Below are 18,997 nucleotides of genomic sequence, written 5' to 3'. Positions count from 1 at the left end.
GACCCCCTCTATCTGCTGCCCCATTTGGTTAACTTCCCTTTCCGCTTGGTCCCTCATGTCCCTCAATTTGCCTTCCATCCTGTTTTCTAACCCCTCTAACCCATTTTTCACTCCCTCTATCTGATTCTCCTGGGCAGCCATTCTATTTTCTACCCCCTCTAACCCCTTTTGCATCCCTTCCATTTGATTCTCTTGAGCGGCCATTCTGTTTTCTACCCCCATTAACCCCTTTTTCACCTCTTTTATCCCGTTGTCTAACCCCTCAAATTTGTCGTCTAACTTCCCAAATTTCTTGTCTAAACCCTTAAAATTATTGTCTAACCCCTCTCCGGTACCCCTCGCTTCGTCCCTCATTACCCCCATTTCGTTTCCCATTACCCCCATTTGGTTTCCCAACCGCTCACTATCAGCCCTCATTCCCACCATTTGTTCCATAAGGGCCCTCATTTGCAGGAGGAAAAGGTTCGAATCCACCAGGGGCGCTGCCACGGTCGCGGGCGCGGTGACCAGCGAGGCGCCATTTTGTGCGTCTGCTACCCTCGCTGCTTCGCTCTCCTCACGTCCCTCAATTTGGTCCTGGACCGACCCTGCCTCACTCTCCACTACCGGACCCCAGCCGACTTGGTCTGCCATAGCGCGACTTTCAAAATTCGGGTTTTTATTTCCGTATAACAAAATCAAATTTCGCCGTTATAATTTCGTCGAGCGCAGTAAACGCGCTCCGGATCGATTCTACCTCCCAAAGTTTGGGCCTAACAAATTTAGTCCCGGGTCCGAATTCCACTCCTCGACATCAATTGTTACAGACGCGGTTGTGGATGTTAGTTTACCGAGCGGTTTGGTATGACCACGTCTGCACAAGTTACCCGATTATGCTCGAACGTTGACTAGTCGCGCTACGCTAGATCAATGAAGGAAAAGGACACAACGGCTGGGATTCAAAGGACACGACACCAGGGATACGGTTCTCAAGACCCCCGGAGGAGGTTATATTCGTTCGGAAGGTTAGATTACAACTACAAGAGGGACAGCATCGAAAGACAAGCACTTAGACACACTCTTATATTAACCCCAACAGACGACAGATAAACGGGACAAAAGGCTGACTCACACGGGGATTGATGGCAAGGAAAGGCAGGCAGTCGATGGCTCCAGGTGCACCTGGGCTCAGGGCAGAATCGACCCGGTTCGGTCCGGTCCAAAGATGCGGGGAGGTATCGTCGCGCTGGGGGTGGCGGTGGCTTCCTCTGCTCTCCGTAGTTCAGGCGCATCTGACGTCACATCCGGTAAGTCGCCGCGTATATCCGGCGGGGAGTGACACGCCCTCGGCTCGTTAGCTCCGCCCCAGATGGAATTGGCCCGTTGCTTCTCATTGGGTGCGTGCGGGGGGGTTACCGGCTCCGCCCTTGACGAGGGGCTGACAGGGAGCCCCTTCGTGGTAACCCCGTCGGAGCGCATGGTCATGGCGGCTAACCGAGCCGGAGTGAGGACGCACACTCCCCGCACGCCGCGCCCCTCTGTTGTTGTAGTTGTTGTTGTAATTGTTGTTGTAGTTGTAGTTGTTGTTGTTGTTTGGGGAAGAAGACGGGAGGAGGCATGGGAAGGTCCTAAACTCACTACTGGTGCCATATAATCACATTCTGGTGCAACGAAGAGTCAGGATTAATGGAAACGAGTCCTTAACTGACATAGACTAAGAATAACTAGCAAGATGTCCGAAAGTTGTCTACGTGAGATGCGGTGGACCTGGGCACGACATTTAATGGGGGAAAAAGGGGAAGGTCGGTTCTACCGAGTGTTATTTACAGGCAATGGGACTAGGGAATGGGGGATTGGGGATAGTTGGGGAGTATTGGGGAAATAGGGGAATATTTACAAGCGGATATGGAGGCCAAATTCCATATTCGCAACAATATATATATATATAGATATATATATATATATATATATATATATATATATATATATATATATATATATATATATATAGATATATAGATATATAGATATATAGATATATAGATATATATATATATATATATATATATATATATATATATATATAGATATATATATATATATATATATCTATATATCTATATATCTATATATATATATATATATATATATCTATATATATATATTGTTATATCTATATATCTATATATATATATATTGTTGCGAATATGGAATTCCAATTCATCCAGTTTGGCTATTGGAGGGACCATCTTCGCAATTTGTCGTCCCAACATGTCCCGAACGTGCATTACATCGGGAATGGAACAACCTGCCACAGCAACGCATACGACGGCTTACAGGGTCTATGAGACGTAGGGTTGAGTCAGTGATCCGATCACGTGGGTCCTACACACGTTATTGACGCAAAGATCGCTAGAGGTCTTCTCAGAACAATGACTGTACGTTAGAAAACATAAACGTCATCCACACTGTCCGTGATGGACCTATAGCTCCATACTTAAATTGAGGTGAAAATATGCCTAAAATTCCCAAAAAATTTCACCTTAAATTATTCAGAATAAAATATTGAAAACGGCATGATTGTTATGTTTTTATGTGACCATAATATCACCTCTCCAGAAAATATAGCAATAACATGGGTATATTACACTGTTTTGACGACAACAAACTTGTAATGTGCGAGGTTGTAAAAAAACGGGGGGGGGTGCTTAACTTAATTCTTTGTGTATATATATATATATATATATATATATATATATATATATATATATATATATATATATATATATATATATATATATATATATATATATATATATATATATATACACACACAAAGGTGGGCGGTCCGCTTTGAAAGTCCGCTTATCCGCTTATCCGCTGCAGCGGACTAACGTTTTCGAAGCGGATAAGCGAATCGGAACAACCGCCGGAAACCGAAGCGGATAAGCGTAAGCGGACTACCGAAAAATTAAAGCGCATCACGATTCGCCAAATCAGCTGTTAGCCTGAGCCGTTACTCTAGAATTGTGAATATTTATTTAAGTGAATAATAAGTGAAACCCTAACAACTCGGCTCTCGCCCAATCTCTTCCCGCTCGAGTTCCGTGATGCTTGGGTAACTCTGTTTCTCAGGCATAACACGCCGCTCCCGAGCTCTGCCTCGGTCGAGCGCGTGTTCAGCTACGGGTCGGACATCCTCAGGCCTAAGAGGTCGGCCCTGGCTGCACCGAACTTCGAGGCCCTCGTCTTCATGAAGGGCAACCTCCAAATCCTCAAGAAGGCCCACGAGGTGGAGGAGGAAGACGAGGACTAGTCAACAGACTGCTAGTCTGTTGACTAGTAGACTCTCTTGTCAAAGAAAGGACGGGCAAATTGATTTTTCTTTAATGTAACTTGCATATATTAAAATTATATTTAAATTAACTGTAGAGTAGAGTAGAGTCGAGTGGAAAACTTTATTTCAATAAATTTTGAATAAATTTTATTTAAATAAAAATGTATATTTTCGATCTTAAAAGCTTTGTTTGTCTTTGTAGTAGTTAGAAATGGCTATTTAGGCTTAAAAAGCATTAAATTCCCTTTAGAAACGTCAAAAATCGCTTTAAAAACGTCGAAGCGCTTTTAAAAAATCGAATCGAAGCGGATAAGCGGATAACCGGTAAGCGGACGAAGATTTTCGGCCGCTGAAGCGGATAAGCGAATCGGACTACACGGGCTGGCGGAGCGGATAAGCGGTAAGCGGACTTAAAATTTTCCGAATCGCGCCCACCTTTATATATATATATATATATATATATATATATATATATATATATTGTTACGGTCCGCGGATTAGGATGTTATTTTTACCGAGCGGAGGTATAACCGCGGCCGAACTGTTCTTCCCCGATTCACCCGATTTACCCAAACGTTGGCCATATCGCGCCACAGCTACTCAATCTTGAAAACTCTAAAGCGACCGAATGCAAAGAGGAAGAAGACGTACAGAAGAGTAACGGGATTTATTATTATTTACACACATAAGCAAAAAGAGCAGTCACGATTATTTACAGGGGACATGAGACGCATACGACACAGTGAAGATTACTAGCTTATACAGACTTAGTTACTACCCAGGACAGAACAAACAAAGACGACTCACACGGGGAATTGCAGAGTGGATTGGCTGGAAGGAGGTGTGTGGCTGGAGGGGGAGGACGGCACGGAGCTGGCTGGAGCTTCATCCCGCACGGGACGTCGGGCTGGACCTCGACGGCCGCTGATGCCACTGATCCTGTCGTGTGCGCGGGATCACGGGTCGGATCACGGGTCGGATCACGGGTCGGATCACGGTCGGAGCCGACGCGCTGGTGGGGGGTCTGGCGTGACGGGTTCTCTCCTCTCTCTTTCTTGGTCCAACCACTCTTTCTCCACCGCCAACTCAACGCAACCAACGCAACCACTGACCACCCCTGACGACCAACTCAGCTCTTGTCATGGACCTCTCTTTTCAGACTCATCTCCTTGTCTCAGTAAAAGCGCATCTCTCTCGGGGGCGTCTCTCATGGGTTATATATAGCCCCACCCTTGAACCTTTGCGAACCTCCCCGATCGCTCTTCCTCCGCCCTCTCAAACCAAAGCCCTCATGCTCGGTTGGTTGTTCGGGGCTGGCTCACTCCTCCCCTCTATGACGAGGTGGAGACACGCCTTTCTTCCCCAACCCTGCCTCGTGGCCAATGGTGGTTGAAGAAAACCGCCCAAAATGCAGTTGGCCATTGAAATGAAATGAAAGGGGGTCTACTCTTATTTCACTTGGTACAATGGAGTATTTAAATTAATGGGAGACACAGCCTTACCCTAAGACACACAATAAGATATAAGCTACTGAACAAGGGTTTTATCGGGTCCTGCAATGTGGTGTTTATGGAATAACTACCGAGACGCCCTTTGACCTTCACACTACGGAGGTATTTACAAGGAATCATTACATTTTACAGAGGGTGATATTTACAACAATTTACTATACAATACAACACAATAAAAAAACACAATCCTCATATCCGCAACAATATATATATATAGTTGCGGATTTGGGGGTCGGCGCTCCCCTTATCAAGGGGGGGGGGGGTTAATCCCCTTGTCTTTTAAGCTGGCCGTCCCGAGTCCTTGGGAAGTTACAACGCTCCTCCCGGTTGGTCTTGGGTAGGGTGATTGGTCAATTTGTGTCCCAAATACCTAAATACCAACCCCGACCGCGAGCAGGGAAATAACTCCCGCTCGAACCACGGATAAGATTGAATATTGCCGAGCGGTTAGCAATCCGCGATCCGAGCCATTAACAAATACTAAACCCGATTCTATGCGGTTCCGAAATCGTGCCACAGGTACTCAATCGAAAGAAAGGACGGAGGCGATCGGATTAGGGAAAAACCAAGAAAGAACAAGGTACATTTATTAACAAACCAAAAGAGGAAACGAAAGGAATATACAAGAAGAAGAAGGAATAGCAGGACACAGGGCAGGCTTACCGATACAGTCTTACTTATTACGATCCCAGGACAAACAGACACACTCACACGGAATTGTAGTGGTATGGGAGGAAGGTCCAGGCAGATGGTCAGGCTCCTCGCCCGGTCCCGACTCGTGCCGGTGATGGAAGCAGGCCGGCAGTGCGCCGCGTGTCGTTGACCACGAGCGGACCTTACAGATATATCGGGGGGGGGGGGGGGGGGGACTGGGATGCGGCGTACGTAATACGTAGCTTGTGCCAGCTGTGTGTCTGTGTCTGTGTCTCTCTGTCTGTCTCTCTCTGTGTCTCTCTGTGTCTGTGTGTCTGTCTCTCTCTCTCTCTCTCTCTCTCTCTCTCTCTCTCTCCCTCTCTCCCTCTCTCATCACAGGCAGTTCGTGCAATCAGCGTCTCCGCGCAGTCCTTTGAAACAAGCGCGCCTCCCGATCAATAAGTTCATAAAGCGCCTTTCCAAACGAGTCCTTTACAATCGATCGTCCCCTGCGCAGTTCTTACAAGCAGTTCGTACAATGCAATCCCGCGGCGCAGTCCGTAAAAGGGCTTCGCACTTGCACTTATATAACGCGCTTGGAGATCAATGCGCGCCCTTCGAAACCACGCCCGCCAGTGAGCTCACCTCAGCCCTGGTTGGTTGGCGAGGGCTCACCGGCTCCGCCCTTGATGGCGAGTTGACAGGACCACGCCTCGTTCCCAGCGCTCCGCCCCCTTCTTCCTCGAGCTTGACCGCGTGGTTAATGGTGTTTGTTTGAGCAAACTTCAGCTCAACGCAGCGAACGCTGCTGGCAAGCGAAGGCGCGTTTATAGAATTGGGGGAGAGGTTGGCAAAGGAAGCGAATGGGGCCTATCTTATTTGATTAATGCAACGCAAATTCAACTATTGGGAACACAGCCTTATCTGAAACACATACTAAGGAAATAACTGAAAGTCCTATGATGTCCTACGTGTTGCATATGAACTAACTATGGGTGCGACCTTTAACCTTTTAAATGATGGAATATTATTTACAAGTATTTACAAAGTGAGGGGTTCTCAAAACCACAACAATATATATATATTTGTTGCGGATCTGCGCCGGCCTTTTCCCCTTACCAAGGGGGGATTAGTTCCCCTGTCTTTGACTGACCGACGGGATCCGGGACCGATGACGTCCTTCCCGGACAGCGCGAAATAGGGTTTTAGGACTAAGAATTCGCTATTACCTAATTACTCGCGCTGCCCAGAAACGAGGAAATAAGCCCCGCCCAAATCACAGGTGTTGGTGGATATGCCGAGTGGTAGCGAACCCGTGATCCGAGCCGTTATCAATTACTAGACCCCGATCCAAGCGGTTCTTATTCGTGCCACGCTTACCCAATGATGGAAATCACAGAAACGGTCGAATTGGAAGAAAAGGAATAACAAGATTTATTTACACGATGTACAATGATCAGAAGAAGAAGACACAGTGCAGCCTTAATCACAGACTTAACGTATTCCCTGGACAAACGGGCCCGTCTCGCACACAGACACTCACACGGGGATTGCAGATGAACAGGTCAGCACGTCCAGGGATGGCGTCCAGGAGCTCTCCCTCTGGTCCCCAGCTCGCACCGCGAAGTAGATGAAACAGACGGCAGGAGCTCTCCGCGTGTCGGCGCGCACGGGATAATTACGGGGCGAACGGTAGGGCTGGGCTCTGGCGGTTACACTGGCGGCTATGGCCGCGTTCACTCGCGTGGCTGCGTACGTAATAGTTCAATACAATGCAACTCCTTCCAGTCCTCTGGATACAGTCTTGTTCACGCGAGTCCTCTCTCTTCTCATAACTCCTGTGCCGACAAGTCCTCTAAGGGATTTGTGTGAAGGCTTATATCGCCCTGCCCAGCGAACTCTGGAATTTGCCAGACGCACCCTTAACACGCCCTATCACGCCATGCCTTTAGAGCCCTGGTTGGCTGGTGGCCCTTACCGTCATCGCCTCTGACGTGCTTCTTGACGCCGCCCCTCCTCGACCCCCACGCTCCTCCCTCTTCTTAGGCCTATCTCATGTTACTGGGCTAGTTTCGAGCGAACAAAGGGCAGCGAATGCTGCTGGCAGCCAAAGCTGCTGGCAGCCAAAGCGTAACACAAGGAGGGATCAGCCAATCGCGGGATCGAGTTTGCCCATAGGTGAAATTGAAGGGGGGCCGCAAAATGAAAGGACCTAAGCTCATTTCTTTACACAACGCAGATATTACTAGGGAAATGGCCTACTCTTACACATACTATGACATAACTAATACTCTAAGTGGGCCTACGTGTTGCTTGTGGACTAAGTATGGGGGGCAAACCTTTAACCTTTAATGATGTCATATGTACAAATCCCAGAACCGGAGCAATATATATATATGTATATATATATATATATATATATATATATATATATATATATATATATATATATATATATATATATATATATATATATATATATATATATATATATATCATGCTGCTTATGAGAAGAAAAAACAAACATACAGGCTATTCCATGAGCTTGAGGGCACTGCATTAGAAAAAAAAAAAAAATTCTCAAAGTAGATTGACAAATACATGGACCACAAAACCTCATGAAGCAGTTTGAAGTTATTTAATTCGCGAGTATTTCTTAAACGTGCAAATGGTGATGATGAACTTTAACCTTTTCAGATGACAATTCAATGTGGTTTCGAATAAATATATAAATTTCCACCTCCATCCTGGAAATGGACAAAATAATTGAGAGCTTGGTAAGCAGCGTCTTTGCAACAAGTCTCGAGAGAAAAAATCTCACCGTACCTTGAGATAATGACATAACACGGGGATGCATGCACTGAGGCCATCATCTTTTTACATCAAGCTCACAAGAAACAGCATCAAGCATTTGGAAAGCATCCAGGTTCCACAAGGTTACTCATTCTTAAAACATCTGTACTAGAGTATTTTGGCTTCTTCAACTGGTGGTACTTCCTTTGTACGTTTGAAGGTCATCCTTTCAATGCCAAGTGCAGAAGCAGGTGAGTTTAAGTTTCGACCTTTTGAGTTCACAATAATTATAGTTTGTAATTGCAAGATTTCAATCTTTTCAAATAGGCTAACAAATGTTACATAGACTAGAAAATATCCCTGTATGCTGTGCAGGTGAATGGGGTGGAAGTAGCAATAGCTAGAGGATGTGTGATACATATATTACTGAAACGGCACTCAGTTGAGCGCATACCTCCACCAGGCTTAACATATGTTTTGCATCCCACTGATAGGTCGGATCTGGATCCGTACCTGAACCAAAATCAAATCGGCTTGTTGTCACATAATAAACTCATCCACTTAGTTTTGTCAAAACTTGTCCACAACTTTTTGAAATATCATACTATATATCGTTTATGTCTTAATCCCTGGTGTTGGGCTAGCGGCTAGGGTGCCGGCTTAGGATCCCAGGATCCTGGGTTCGAATCCCGGTCGATCGCTGAATTAACGCCAGGGGGGTTGGCTCAGCCTGTCATCCTTCCGAGGTCGGCTAATTGAGTACCAGTTCACTGGTAATTCCCTGTTTGTCGCTAAAGGTGGCAAAAAGGGTTGGCGTCAGGAAGGGCATCCGGCCGTAAAACATTGCTTCAAAAAGGGGACCAAAAAAACAACAACAACCACGGTTCCCGAAAAAGGCCAACCCTCGCTTGCGGGGAAAAATGGCCTCTAAAGGTGGTTATATTATATATATATCGTTTATGTCTTAAAAAATTCTGGTATATGGACCCAGATCCAGATCTTCACCAAAATCAAATAAATTCGTCATTTACTTCACTTCACCTAAATCAAAAACCGACTTCTTTCCTGGAAGTCCTAGCAGTGTCCATGTTTTTTTTTTTTACCTTTCCCACCCCCCAACCCCCTCCCATGCCTCCTCCCCCCAAGTCCTTTCCCTCCCACAGTTCTCCCGATGTCCCTGTTCTCTGCTGTTGTACTCGTGTGCTTCCCTCTTTCTCCCCATCTTGTCTCCCGCTCCCTTTATCTTATGTTTTGTGTCAGTTTGTCTTTTTGTGATTAATGTTAGCTCTTACACGAGCCTCGATCTTGTATTCAAAAAAATAAATAATAATTATTGTCAGTCACACAGCCCACCTCGCCACCCAATTTCGTCCGAATCCATCCACAACTTTGAGATATCCTGCTCACAGACAGATACACCTGGACAGACAGGGGTGAAAACATAACCGTCCACCTTCAGTGGCAGAGTTAACTAGGTTGACATTCCCATGTTGGCACTTTTAAACAGGTTTGTTCCTTACTGGAATTACAATACATGGTATTTGTCTTTCGACAATGACAAATTGACTGTTTGATGTGGTCTTATCTCTGCTACTCGGGGACCACTTACACAGTCACTACTTTTGCATGTTTGAAGGTCATCCTATCAATATGATGCACAAGCAGGTGCACACAACCATTTACACAGCTGCACATTACACCATCATTACTTTCAGTGACAGTTTGAACCTTCATCATGAACAGCTCTGGGGAGATCATGACTGACCACTTTATGAAGCTCCCCTTAGACCCCCCCCCCCCCTCCTGTTTCCCCCCATACACTTCCGTATGTTTGAACGCAACCAGGAGCAGAGACCCTCTTTGGGGGGGCGGGGGGGGAGGGGAGGAGAAAGGGAATGACAAAAATAAAAGATCTACAGGATGATGGAGAGGACAGCTGAAAGCAATTTGCAAGCCACAGCCAACCTAGTGCTGACGTCATACTGTGACTGATATGACAAGCCACGAGCACCTCTTGACGACCTCTTCTCACATTACAAGTGGATTACCTTCACCCCCACCGACAACCATATCATGATTTGTATAAACTGAATGTCTTAGTTAATGTAAAACACGTTTCTCAAACAAAAAGGAAAGCAAACTTCAACCGTTCTAAAAGAACAAGCCCGTCCAGGCTTAAAATTAATGAGAAAGCTGTACCGAGAGCAGAAAGAGCAACTTTTCTCATGGAACAACAATGTTGGCAATTTGTTTGCAAGGCAGTAATAGCGATCACAAAGATCCGAATAGTGACATGAAGCATATACCAGAGATAAAGGGTGACCGTTTGTGCAAAAAAACAGCAGAGAGAAGGAAGCGATAAAGTGTGGGGGACGGGGGACGTACGCAGATAACGGGCAAACAGAAAAAGGCCTAAGGATGTGAGATGCTGACCGAAGTGATTCTGTGTAGTACAGGAACTCCTTTAAGTGATCTGCGTAATGCTCCTCTTCCTCCAGCATGTCATCTATGGATGCTGCGTAGCTGCAAACAGGATACGAGGGTGGGAGCAAAAAAACAATAACAGCAGTGGGTGCCAGAAAAAATAGCACGTCCCACTTTGTGGGGTAGGGGGGGGGCAAATTACGCAGTTCGTAAGCCCTGGCCACAGGTAACGTTCAGCTCTCATGTCGTGCAAGCCAAACAAGTGCAGCTTTTCAATGCTCTCTAAATTAGTCTGGGCAAGTATAGCTGGCACATTCTGTTTACTATATAATAGTTTTACGTCATTAAAAGGAGAGCAAACAAAACAAAATGCTCAGTTTGGTCTGTGGTCTGACGGTCAACGTGGTTAGCAAAGCCATTTTTGTACAAAAATTAACAGAATTTCTCTACTCCAAGCTTTTCTTTTCTTCTTCTTCCTTTTTTCTTTTTTTCTCTACTCCAAGCTTTTCTTTTCTTCTTCTTCCTTTTTTCTTTTTTTCTCTACTCCAAGCTTTTCTTTTCTTCTTCTTCCTTTTTCTTTTTTTCTCTACTCCAAGCTTTTCTTTTACTTCTTCTTCCTTTTTTCTTTTTTCTCTACTCCAAGCTTTCCTTTTCTTCTTCTTCCTTTTTCTTTTTTTCTCTACTCCAAGCTTTTCTTTTCTTCTTCTTCCTTTTTTCTTTTTTTCCCTACTCCAAGCTTTTCTTTTCTTCTTCTTCTTTTTTCTTTTTTTCTCTACTCCAAGCTTTTCTTTTCTTCTTCTTCCATTTTTCTTTTTTTTCTCTACTCCAAGCTTTTCTTTTCTTCTTCTTCCCTTTTTTCTTTTTTTCACTTCTCCAAGCTTTTCTTTTCTTCTTCTTTCTTTTTTTTCTCTACTGCAAGCTTTTCTTTTCTTCTTCTTTCTTGTTTTTCTCTACTCCAAGCTTTTCTTTTCTTCTTCTTCCTTTTTTCTTTTTTTTCTCTACTCCAAGCATTTCTTTTCTTTGTCCTTTTTTTTCTCTACTCCAAGCTTCTTTTTTTTCGCTTCAAGCTTTTCTTTTTTATTCCTTTAACTGAACAATCCTTCTAATCCTCACATCTCTACTTCTATATGCTAGGACAAGGAATCAGATTCTCATGCGTCATTACAGACAAACCCATACAGAAATAGTAAAAACAAACCTTCAACCAAATTGATTAGTAACAACAATATTTATGCAGAAGTGGCAGCAAAATGTCAACACACTGATAATTTGAGAGTTCCCACTAAAATGCTTATAATGTGGATGTGAAACATTCAAAAATAAATCTTCGCTTTTACGTGCAAGGTCCAAGTAATCGAGGCTGGTAACGAGTTTTTGAATATTGGATGCTAATCGAAAAAACCTGATCCATCGGGACGGAAAAAAACAAAGAGCGTTTCATCTGGTGTCGTTCGCAGGTTATATGGCAGAAGGTTGGTGCCGTTAGACCCCATCCCTTATAAAGGGCAGGGAAGGAGGCAGAGAAGAAGAAGAAGTTCTAGGCTCATGAAAGCCTTAAGATAAACATACTCTTTTCTGGTTCATTCCTTTTACAGGGTCAAAGGCTCATGGAAAGGCCGCCCCAAAAAATCATGCACACATGTAGATAGAGACAGTCATCAAGTCTGGATTACATTTAAAATATCAGCCAAATACAGCTGGTGACCTTGGGAAAAGTAACAGGAAAGCAGCACTCAGTCCTGGCAAAGTCATTTTACTCAGAGGTCAGAGGGGCAATTAAGGATAAATCTCTCAACCCCGATCCCACAAGGAACGGTGACCCATGGGCTTTATCCATGGTCGACTCTAAATGCTGGACATCAAAGCGAGGAAGGTGGCACATATCATTTGTTTTTAAGTCTTTGATGCCACTCGTTCAGGGTCAGAATCGAACCGCTGATGTTCTCACCTCCATGCAGAGTGGCACCATTAATTTATTAATTTAAACGTAATTTTCAAGATTCTTTTGTAAATCTGAGTGCAAAATTGTGACTATCCTGGTATTTCTGGTGCAGCCATCGCTCTGCAAATGTCGGAAAAGATCCCGAAAAGGAATGTGACGAAAACAAATCGCTCGAATCGTCACAAAGCTATTTCTCGTTTCATAATAATCCCGCCAACACGAACACAGATTTCTGCCTGAAATTTCCTATCGAGCGAACAAAAGGTGGAATCGAGCATGGCAGGCATAACGCAGAGCGAAGTGAGTCACACGGTACAACATGCTTTACAATATCCAGTTACTCATATAATCAATCAGAGAGATTGTTCAAATTTTGATTCGCAATGAAACTTCTATTTGGGGTACAAAGGTTTTCACTTCCTTCTCAACTGCATGCGTTTCCTGAACCACCATCCTGAATGGACAAAATTGATTTGACATGCCAAATCCGAAAAAAATGTTCTCCTGTGGGGTATGGGAGAGGTGGTGGGAGCGGTGTAGGGGGTTCCTCTCTCGTGTGGGGGGTTCCTTTCTTGTGCAATAGGGAACTGTAAGGGGTTACTTTTTGCCCTGAGTATCCAGATGGTAGTGATCCCTCACACAGGAAAGTCTTACTCCCTAACTCAGTTAGGAAAATCAAGCTGTAGGGTCCAAGGCCAGTAAAGTTGCACTCCGCCAAACCCCAATTTTCTCAAAACATTGCAATACATCACTTTCTCTTCTGACCCACTCTTGCCTCTTTTACATTAACAGTCTCTGCTTAATTTCCGCTCATCTCTAACTATGCTACGACAAGAAGAGTGCTCATCGTTAGGACACAAAACAGGGATATTTGGAGCCAGGACAGAGTACGTCATACATGTGTTTTTGTTTTCAGGGTGACTGTGAACACACACATCCCTCCCGAGCTATGATCAACCTCCCCTGCCGCTCCCCCCTCTTCCCCGCTACAACCTACCTATACTACCTTGGGCAATCTGAATCTTCCTGATCATCTCATTGCATAAACCACACAACTTTTGTTTATTTCTATTGGGAATAGTTTACATCGAGCATAGTTTAAAGAAAGACAGAAATAATATTCCACCGACTAACATTTACAATCGGAAAGATTGCTAAAGTCCAAGCAGTCGTGGATAGATATGTATATATATATATATATATCTATCTATAATTCCAGTAATCTCTGTACGTCTGTACGTCTGTTTGTCTGTGACCGCTGTTTCTCGACAACCACGGGTCCGATATACTTTTAACTTGCCAGGTATATTGCTGGGGACCCGAGGATGTGCCTTTTCAAGGTTTCATATTAATCGGACAATTACTTACTGAGCTATGTCCAAAAAACGATTCAACCAATCAGAGAGCAGCGAACGATCGCGTGTGCCGAACGTGGAGGACACACTCTGCCTCGGATGGCACATTTGAGAGCGTATTCATTTATTTCACGTTTGCAAACTATGTTGGCGTTAAACTATGTTTTAAAACTAATAAAACCGAATTTGCGATTCATTCGCTTTCCTGCGCGTTTGTGCACGCGATGGCGATTTCTTTACCAAACTCCGGAAGCCGTTCGCTTTGGACCAAACCATTGCATGTAAATAGAGGGGGGGGATTGTCACCGTACTCGCAAGCCGTTCGCTTTGGACCAAACCATTTCATGTAAATAGAGGGGGGGGATATAATTTTAGATATAGATATAGTACGGGCAATGCCCTAGTATATATAAATAATAGGATGGTTCTTAAAAAGGAAAGTTAGAAAAGTCATGCTCCTAACACTTAAAAAATTATATTTGTATGACAAAACCCTTGTGGTGAAATTTTAAGCCATTTAGACTAAATTTAGGGGTTGCACACGGAGTTTGTAATTTCACATATTTGGCTCGCATAAATGTTTGGAGTAGATCCACTGCTTTACTTGTGATTTTGACCATTCCAGTTGACCTATGACCTTGCTCTGTACTGCACATTTTAAGTTGTTTTTAAGTTAATTTAATACAGTGCAGCTGTACTCTGGTGTATGCAGTGGCTCTCATTGAAGAGTACAATCGTCTCCTGACAAGGGAAGAACAGCAAACCCAGTATCTGCTTCAAGTTGTGACAAAACATCGCAAGAGGTTTCCCGATTGCAGGAAATCAATGCGTATCGGGCACAAAGTAACAATGAGTGGCTGGCAACCATGAGTCACTGTGCAACCCCTAAAACCTGATGTATTCAAAAAATATTTCACATGCAGAAGTTTTATCTCAATACCAAAAAAATGAAAGGTTAGGAGTAAAACAATTCAAATTTGTTTTTTTTTCTCACCAAAATGATCATGACAGCACAAAGAAAAAGGAAATGACACTCCCGAACAATTCTTTAGCAAGCCTCAATTATTCCACCTCTCATTCCAAACCCTTTAGAGCTGTCATCTTCTTCCTTCTTCTCCAATCACTACACCAACTGTCACCCATGTTCCGACCTGGACATGCACTTGCTCAGCCCATATGCCAAGGTACGCTTAGTACTCACACATCCATGTGGTGACCCGCACTTTGGAGACCGTCCCCCATGTCCTTCTCAATAGCACTCCATTCACTGTTGAGAGGCATCAGAAGGAAGAACATGGGATGGATGCGGGTGAGGGAAACATGCATAGGGGAAAGAGAGAATGCTTTGTAATTTTAAAACAATAAGTATTCAAAAACATTTGTTTCAACTTCATGAAAAAGAGGTGCCATTGGACCTCACCCCATGGAAAGGGAAGAGGAGGAGGAAGAGGTGGAAGAAGAATATGAGGAAGGAAGAGAAAGGTCGAAGAGCAGAAAGAGGAAGAGGAAGAAGAAGAACATAATACGAGTAGTTAGAAAACCTTGGGGAACAGGTCAACGGCCAACCAACAATTAGCTATGAATGCAAATCTGTTTTAAGTTTTCAAAAATCATCGGAAAACTTGTATCATCATAATCATCATCATATAGTAAAGGAAGAATAAGAGCTGTGCTTTTATATATATATATATGTAACAAAAACATCAAAACTGTACAAAACAAAACAGCACAAGAGATTTGAACCTGGGGTTACAGCACAAGGTAAATGCTTATATGGGAATGCTAAACAGATGCAGATGACACCATCACATCACATGGCCCATGAAGCTGGAATACTGCGTTCAAATCCCATATTATGCTGCACCTCGATCGGTCCATTATATCACCGAGTAATTCCCTTGTAAGTTATGCAAAATGTCTCCAAATTTTATGTCCTTGCCATGCATGCGATTCACGTACAAGGTCGTCCATGAACCTGAGATCAATGTGAAAATAAATGAGTAAATTAAGAAAGCCATTTATGAAATAGTTTTGGACCCAGGATGAAGGCATTTTGCTTTCTATTCGCTTTTCCTCCAAATGGACATTCTTGCTCCTCTCACGTTTGAACTGCTGCCTTGTTCAACAGACATTTAAATTGGATTCCACACAAGCACTGTATACCGACCTGGTACTACACACAGCTGCACCTGATCCATTCAACAACACCAGCAAATCTCACAGACAACAGAAGAATTTCTTCCATTTCTCCCACTACATTCCCAGGAGGCAGGATGCACACATTCTCAATGAGAGAATCTAGAAAAAGAGCACATGTCATCCTTTCCTCGGCAAACATTTATCGCTAACCATGATCCAGACAACCTGGGTCAAAATGACATTGGGATTCCAAGTCTGGGTCAAATATGGAAACGATTTTAAAGCACATGGAACAAAAACTGATATGCGACAGTGGAATGTCACCAATTTGTATGCCGAGCACTTCCTGTGAGAGGGTATGTGTCGACTGCTCTCACCAGACTGAATTTTCACCAAAAGACTGAATTTGAAAAGTCTAGATTATTAATTTTTAAAAATCTAAACTACAACTTCCAGTGTATACTCAAGCAGCAAAATTAAAAACCTAAGTCCATCCCCTTATGATCCTTCACTGTCCAATAATATTTGGCGAGAGTTGTGGCTGGCAGGATGGCCGAGGTACGCTCATTCGGCCCTAAGCAATCTAGCCTGGGTTACAAACTCGTCCCACCTACAAACTTTTATCCTGGTGTCTCGCATGGCAGGGAGCGATATCAATGTGAGTGCCATACTGCAGATGGATGTTAAGCTGGGCGTCCCATCTGCCAGCATCAATTGGTGGACGTTAAACATCCCAATTTTGCAAAGCAAGGTGTTCACACGTAGGTCTTAATTTGTTCACATGTAGGTGATGATACTCCAAACAGCTTTTGCACCCTAAGTTTTATTTCTTTAGATTTATGAGGAATGAAAGTTAGGAAAGTTTGTTAGTTCTCACAAAAACAAAGAAAATTAGCACTTCTAATGTGTCACATATGACAATTGAACCTGTGCGCTCCCTGATGCCACTTCAACGTTTGCCTCCAAAGCCAGTCGCCGACTGGGCATCCTCCGTCGTGCGAAGTCCTTCCTTGGCACACCTGAGCTCCTCACCACGTACAAGGCTTTCATCCACAACTCAATGGAATACTACTCTCCCCTCTGGGCTGGTGCACCTGCCTCACACCTGGCTCGGCTTCACGCTGTTGAAACCAAAGCATTCAGAATCATTGGCATCTCCCGCGATGAAGCTAACCCCGAGGGCCTTTCACTCACTCACCACAGGCAGGTTTGGTGGTCTTTCTGTCCTCTACCGACTCCTCTCTGGCCTTGCCCCCCCAGCTCTCTCTGGGCTCTGTCTCCCCAATATTCCTTTAGGTCGCACAAGATCTGCCAGCAACCCTCTTATGGTTAAACTGCCAAAATCAAGACTCTCTGCTCACCTTCACTCTTTCATTCCTCCTTTCTCCCACCTCTGGAACAAACTCCCTCACTCTCTTCAATCCTTCTCCTCCCTCCAGGTCGTTAAAACAGCTGTTTGCCACAATCCCTCATCTTCCATCCAAAACCTTGATCTTTTCTACCCCCGTTAAATTACTCCAGATCCACTTTTTTGAAATACCGACTTCTTTCCTGGAAGTCCTAGCAGTGTCCATGTGTTTTATACCTCTCCCACCCTCCCCCTCCCCCCTTCCCATGCCTCCTCCCCCCAAGCCCTCTCCTTCCCACAGATCTCCTGATGTCCCTGCTCTCTAATGTTGTACTTGTGTGCTTCCCTCTCTCTCCCCATCTCGTCTCCCGCTCCCTTCATTATATGTTTTATATGTCCGTTTATGTTTTTTTGTGACGAGTGTTCGCTCTTACACGAGCCTCGATCTTGTATACAAAAAACCAAAAAACAACAAAACAAAAGGTGCATTGTCTAGCGAGTGAGCTGGCTAGAGCCGCAAGCTGCTCCGCCTCAAGCCAGCTTGCAGATTTCAATAGGTCATAACGATGATATAAACGTGGAATTTTACAAATTGAAGGAAAAAAAAAAAAGGTTTAGCTGCAAATCAAGAAGTCAATGAACTATATGGAGAACATATGTAAGATGAAAATGGGACTGGCAGGATGGCCGAGAGGTACACCCACTCACCTCTAAGATGTCTAGCCTGGGTTTTAATATTGGCCCAGCTGTAAATTGTCATCCCAGGCTTTCGCCATAATTTTACTGGCCATACAGTCTGCCGGCATTAGTTGGTGGACGATAAAGATCCCACGGTATTTTTCGTGAAGAGTAGGCGAGATATCGCCGGCACCCTGAACAAATTATAAATTAGTATGCCCAGGAAAAAAAAATGATATAATTAGAAGAAGTAGAACTCTCATATACTTGCTGGCAGTTTAAGTCAACTTAGAACTACTTTAGGTTACTCTATTGTGACTTAAGTGTACTGTAGTAAGGATTGCTGGTAACTGAAGTGATTACAGTTGTAATTACAGTTGTCCGCAAGGAATTACTCTAGTAAAGAGATGTAATTATTTTTTGTTGTTGCCTGGGAAATGCATCTAACCTTAGTTGAACCATTTTTTTATTTATTTTTTTTGATGTTGCCTGGGACATGCTCTAACCTTAGTTGAACCAACATGGAAATTGAGTATCTTCAACGAATGTTCATGACTGAGCTCATCAGGAAGAGTTGCACATAAAATAAAAGTACTGCCTTCACCCTCATGGCATCTCACTCATCCTAGTTTTTACTTTACGGGAATTTAGTGTCGATCTGAAGATACTGTACAACGCACCAGTACCATGGAATGGTAAGAGTAAAGCAATCATACTAAAATACACTATTTGGTGTGTCTGTCTGTCTGATTAATTTTTGACCCCAATACATTGTCATTACTTCTCCAATCTCAACCAAACGTGACAGGATGATGAAGGGTTACACAATGAAGGTTGTAGCGCATTCATTTGCCCCCC

At 43.9% G+C, this 18,997-nt stretch overlaps 2 protein-coding genes across 3 annotated transcripts in view; one reads left to right on the top strand and one right to left on the bottom strand.

Annotated features, from left to right (window-relative positions):
- FAXDC2 (fatty acid hydroxylase domain containing 2) overlaps positions 1-18,997 on the top strand; it is an 881,086-nt gene that overhangs the window by 572,436 nt on the left and 289,653 nt on the right. The window lies entirely within an intron of this gene.
- Positions 1-18,997, bottom strand: part of LOC137437506 (sorting nexin-4) — a 76,955-nt gene that overhangs the window by 25,500 nt on the left and 32,458 nt on the right. The window contains exons 8-9 of the mRNA XM_078771097.1: positions 15,176-15,241; positions 10,687-10,776 (exon numbers count right to left, since the gene is read on the bottom strand). Of these exons, the coding sequence (XP_078627223.1) occupies positions 10,687-10,776; positions 15,176-15,241 (156 nt within the window). The remainder of the gene's footprint in view (positions 1-10,686; positions 10,777-15,175; positions 15,242-18,997) is intronic.

Source organism: Myxine glutinosa, chromosome 1 (genome assembly GCF_964187855.1).
Source record: "Myxine glutinosa chromosome 1, kmMyxGlut1.1, whole genome shotgun sequence".
NCBI classification, from domain to species: domain Eukaryota; kingdom Metazoa; phylum Chordata; class Myxini; order Myxiniformes; family Myxinidae; genus Myxine; species Myxine glutinosa.
The sequence above is the reverse complement of the archived record's forward strand: the minus strand, read 5'-3'. Positions and strand labels throughout refer to the sequence as shown.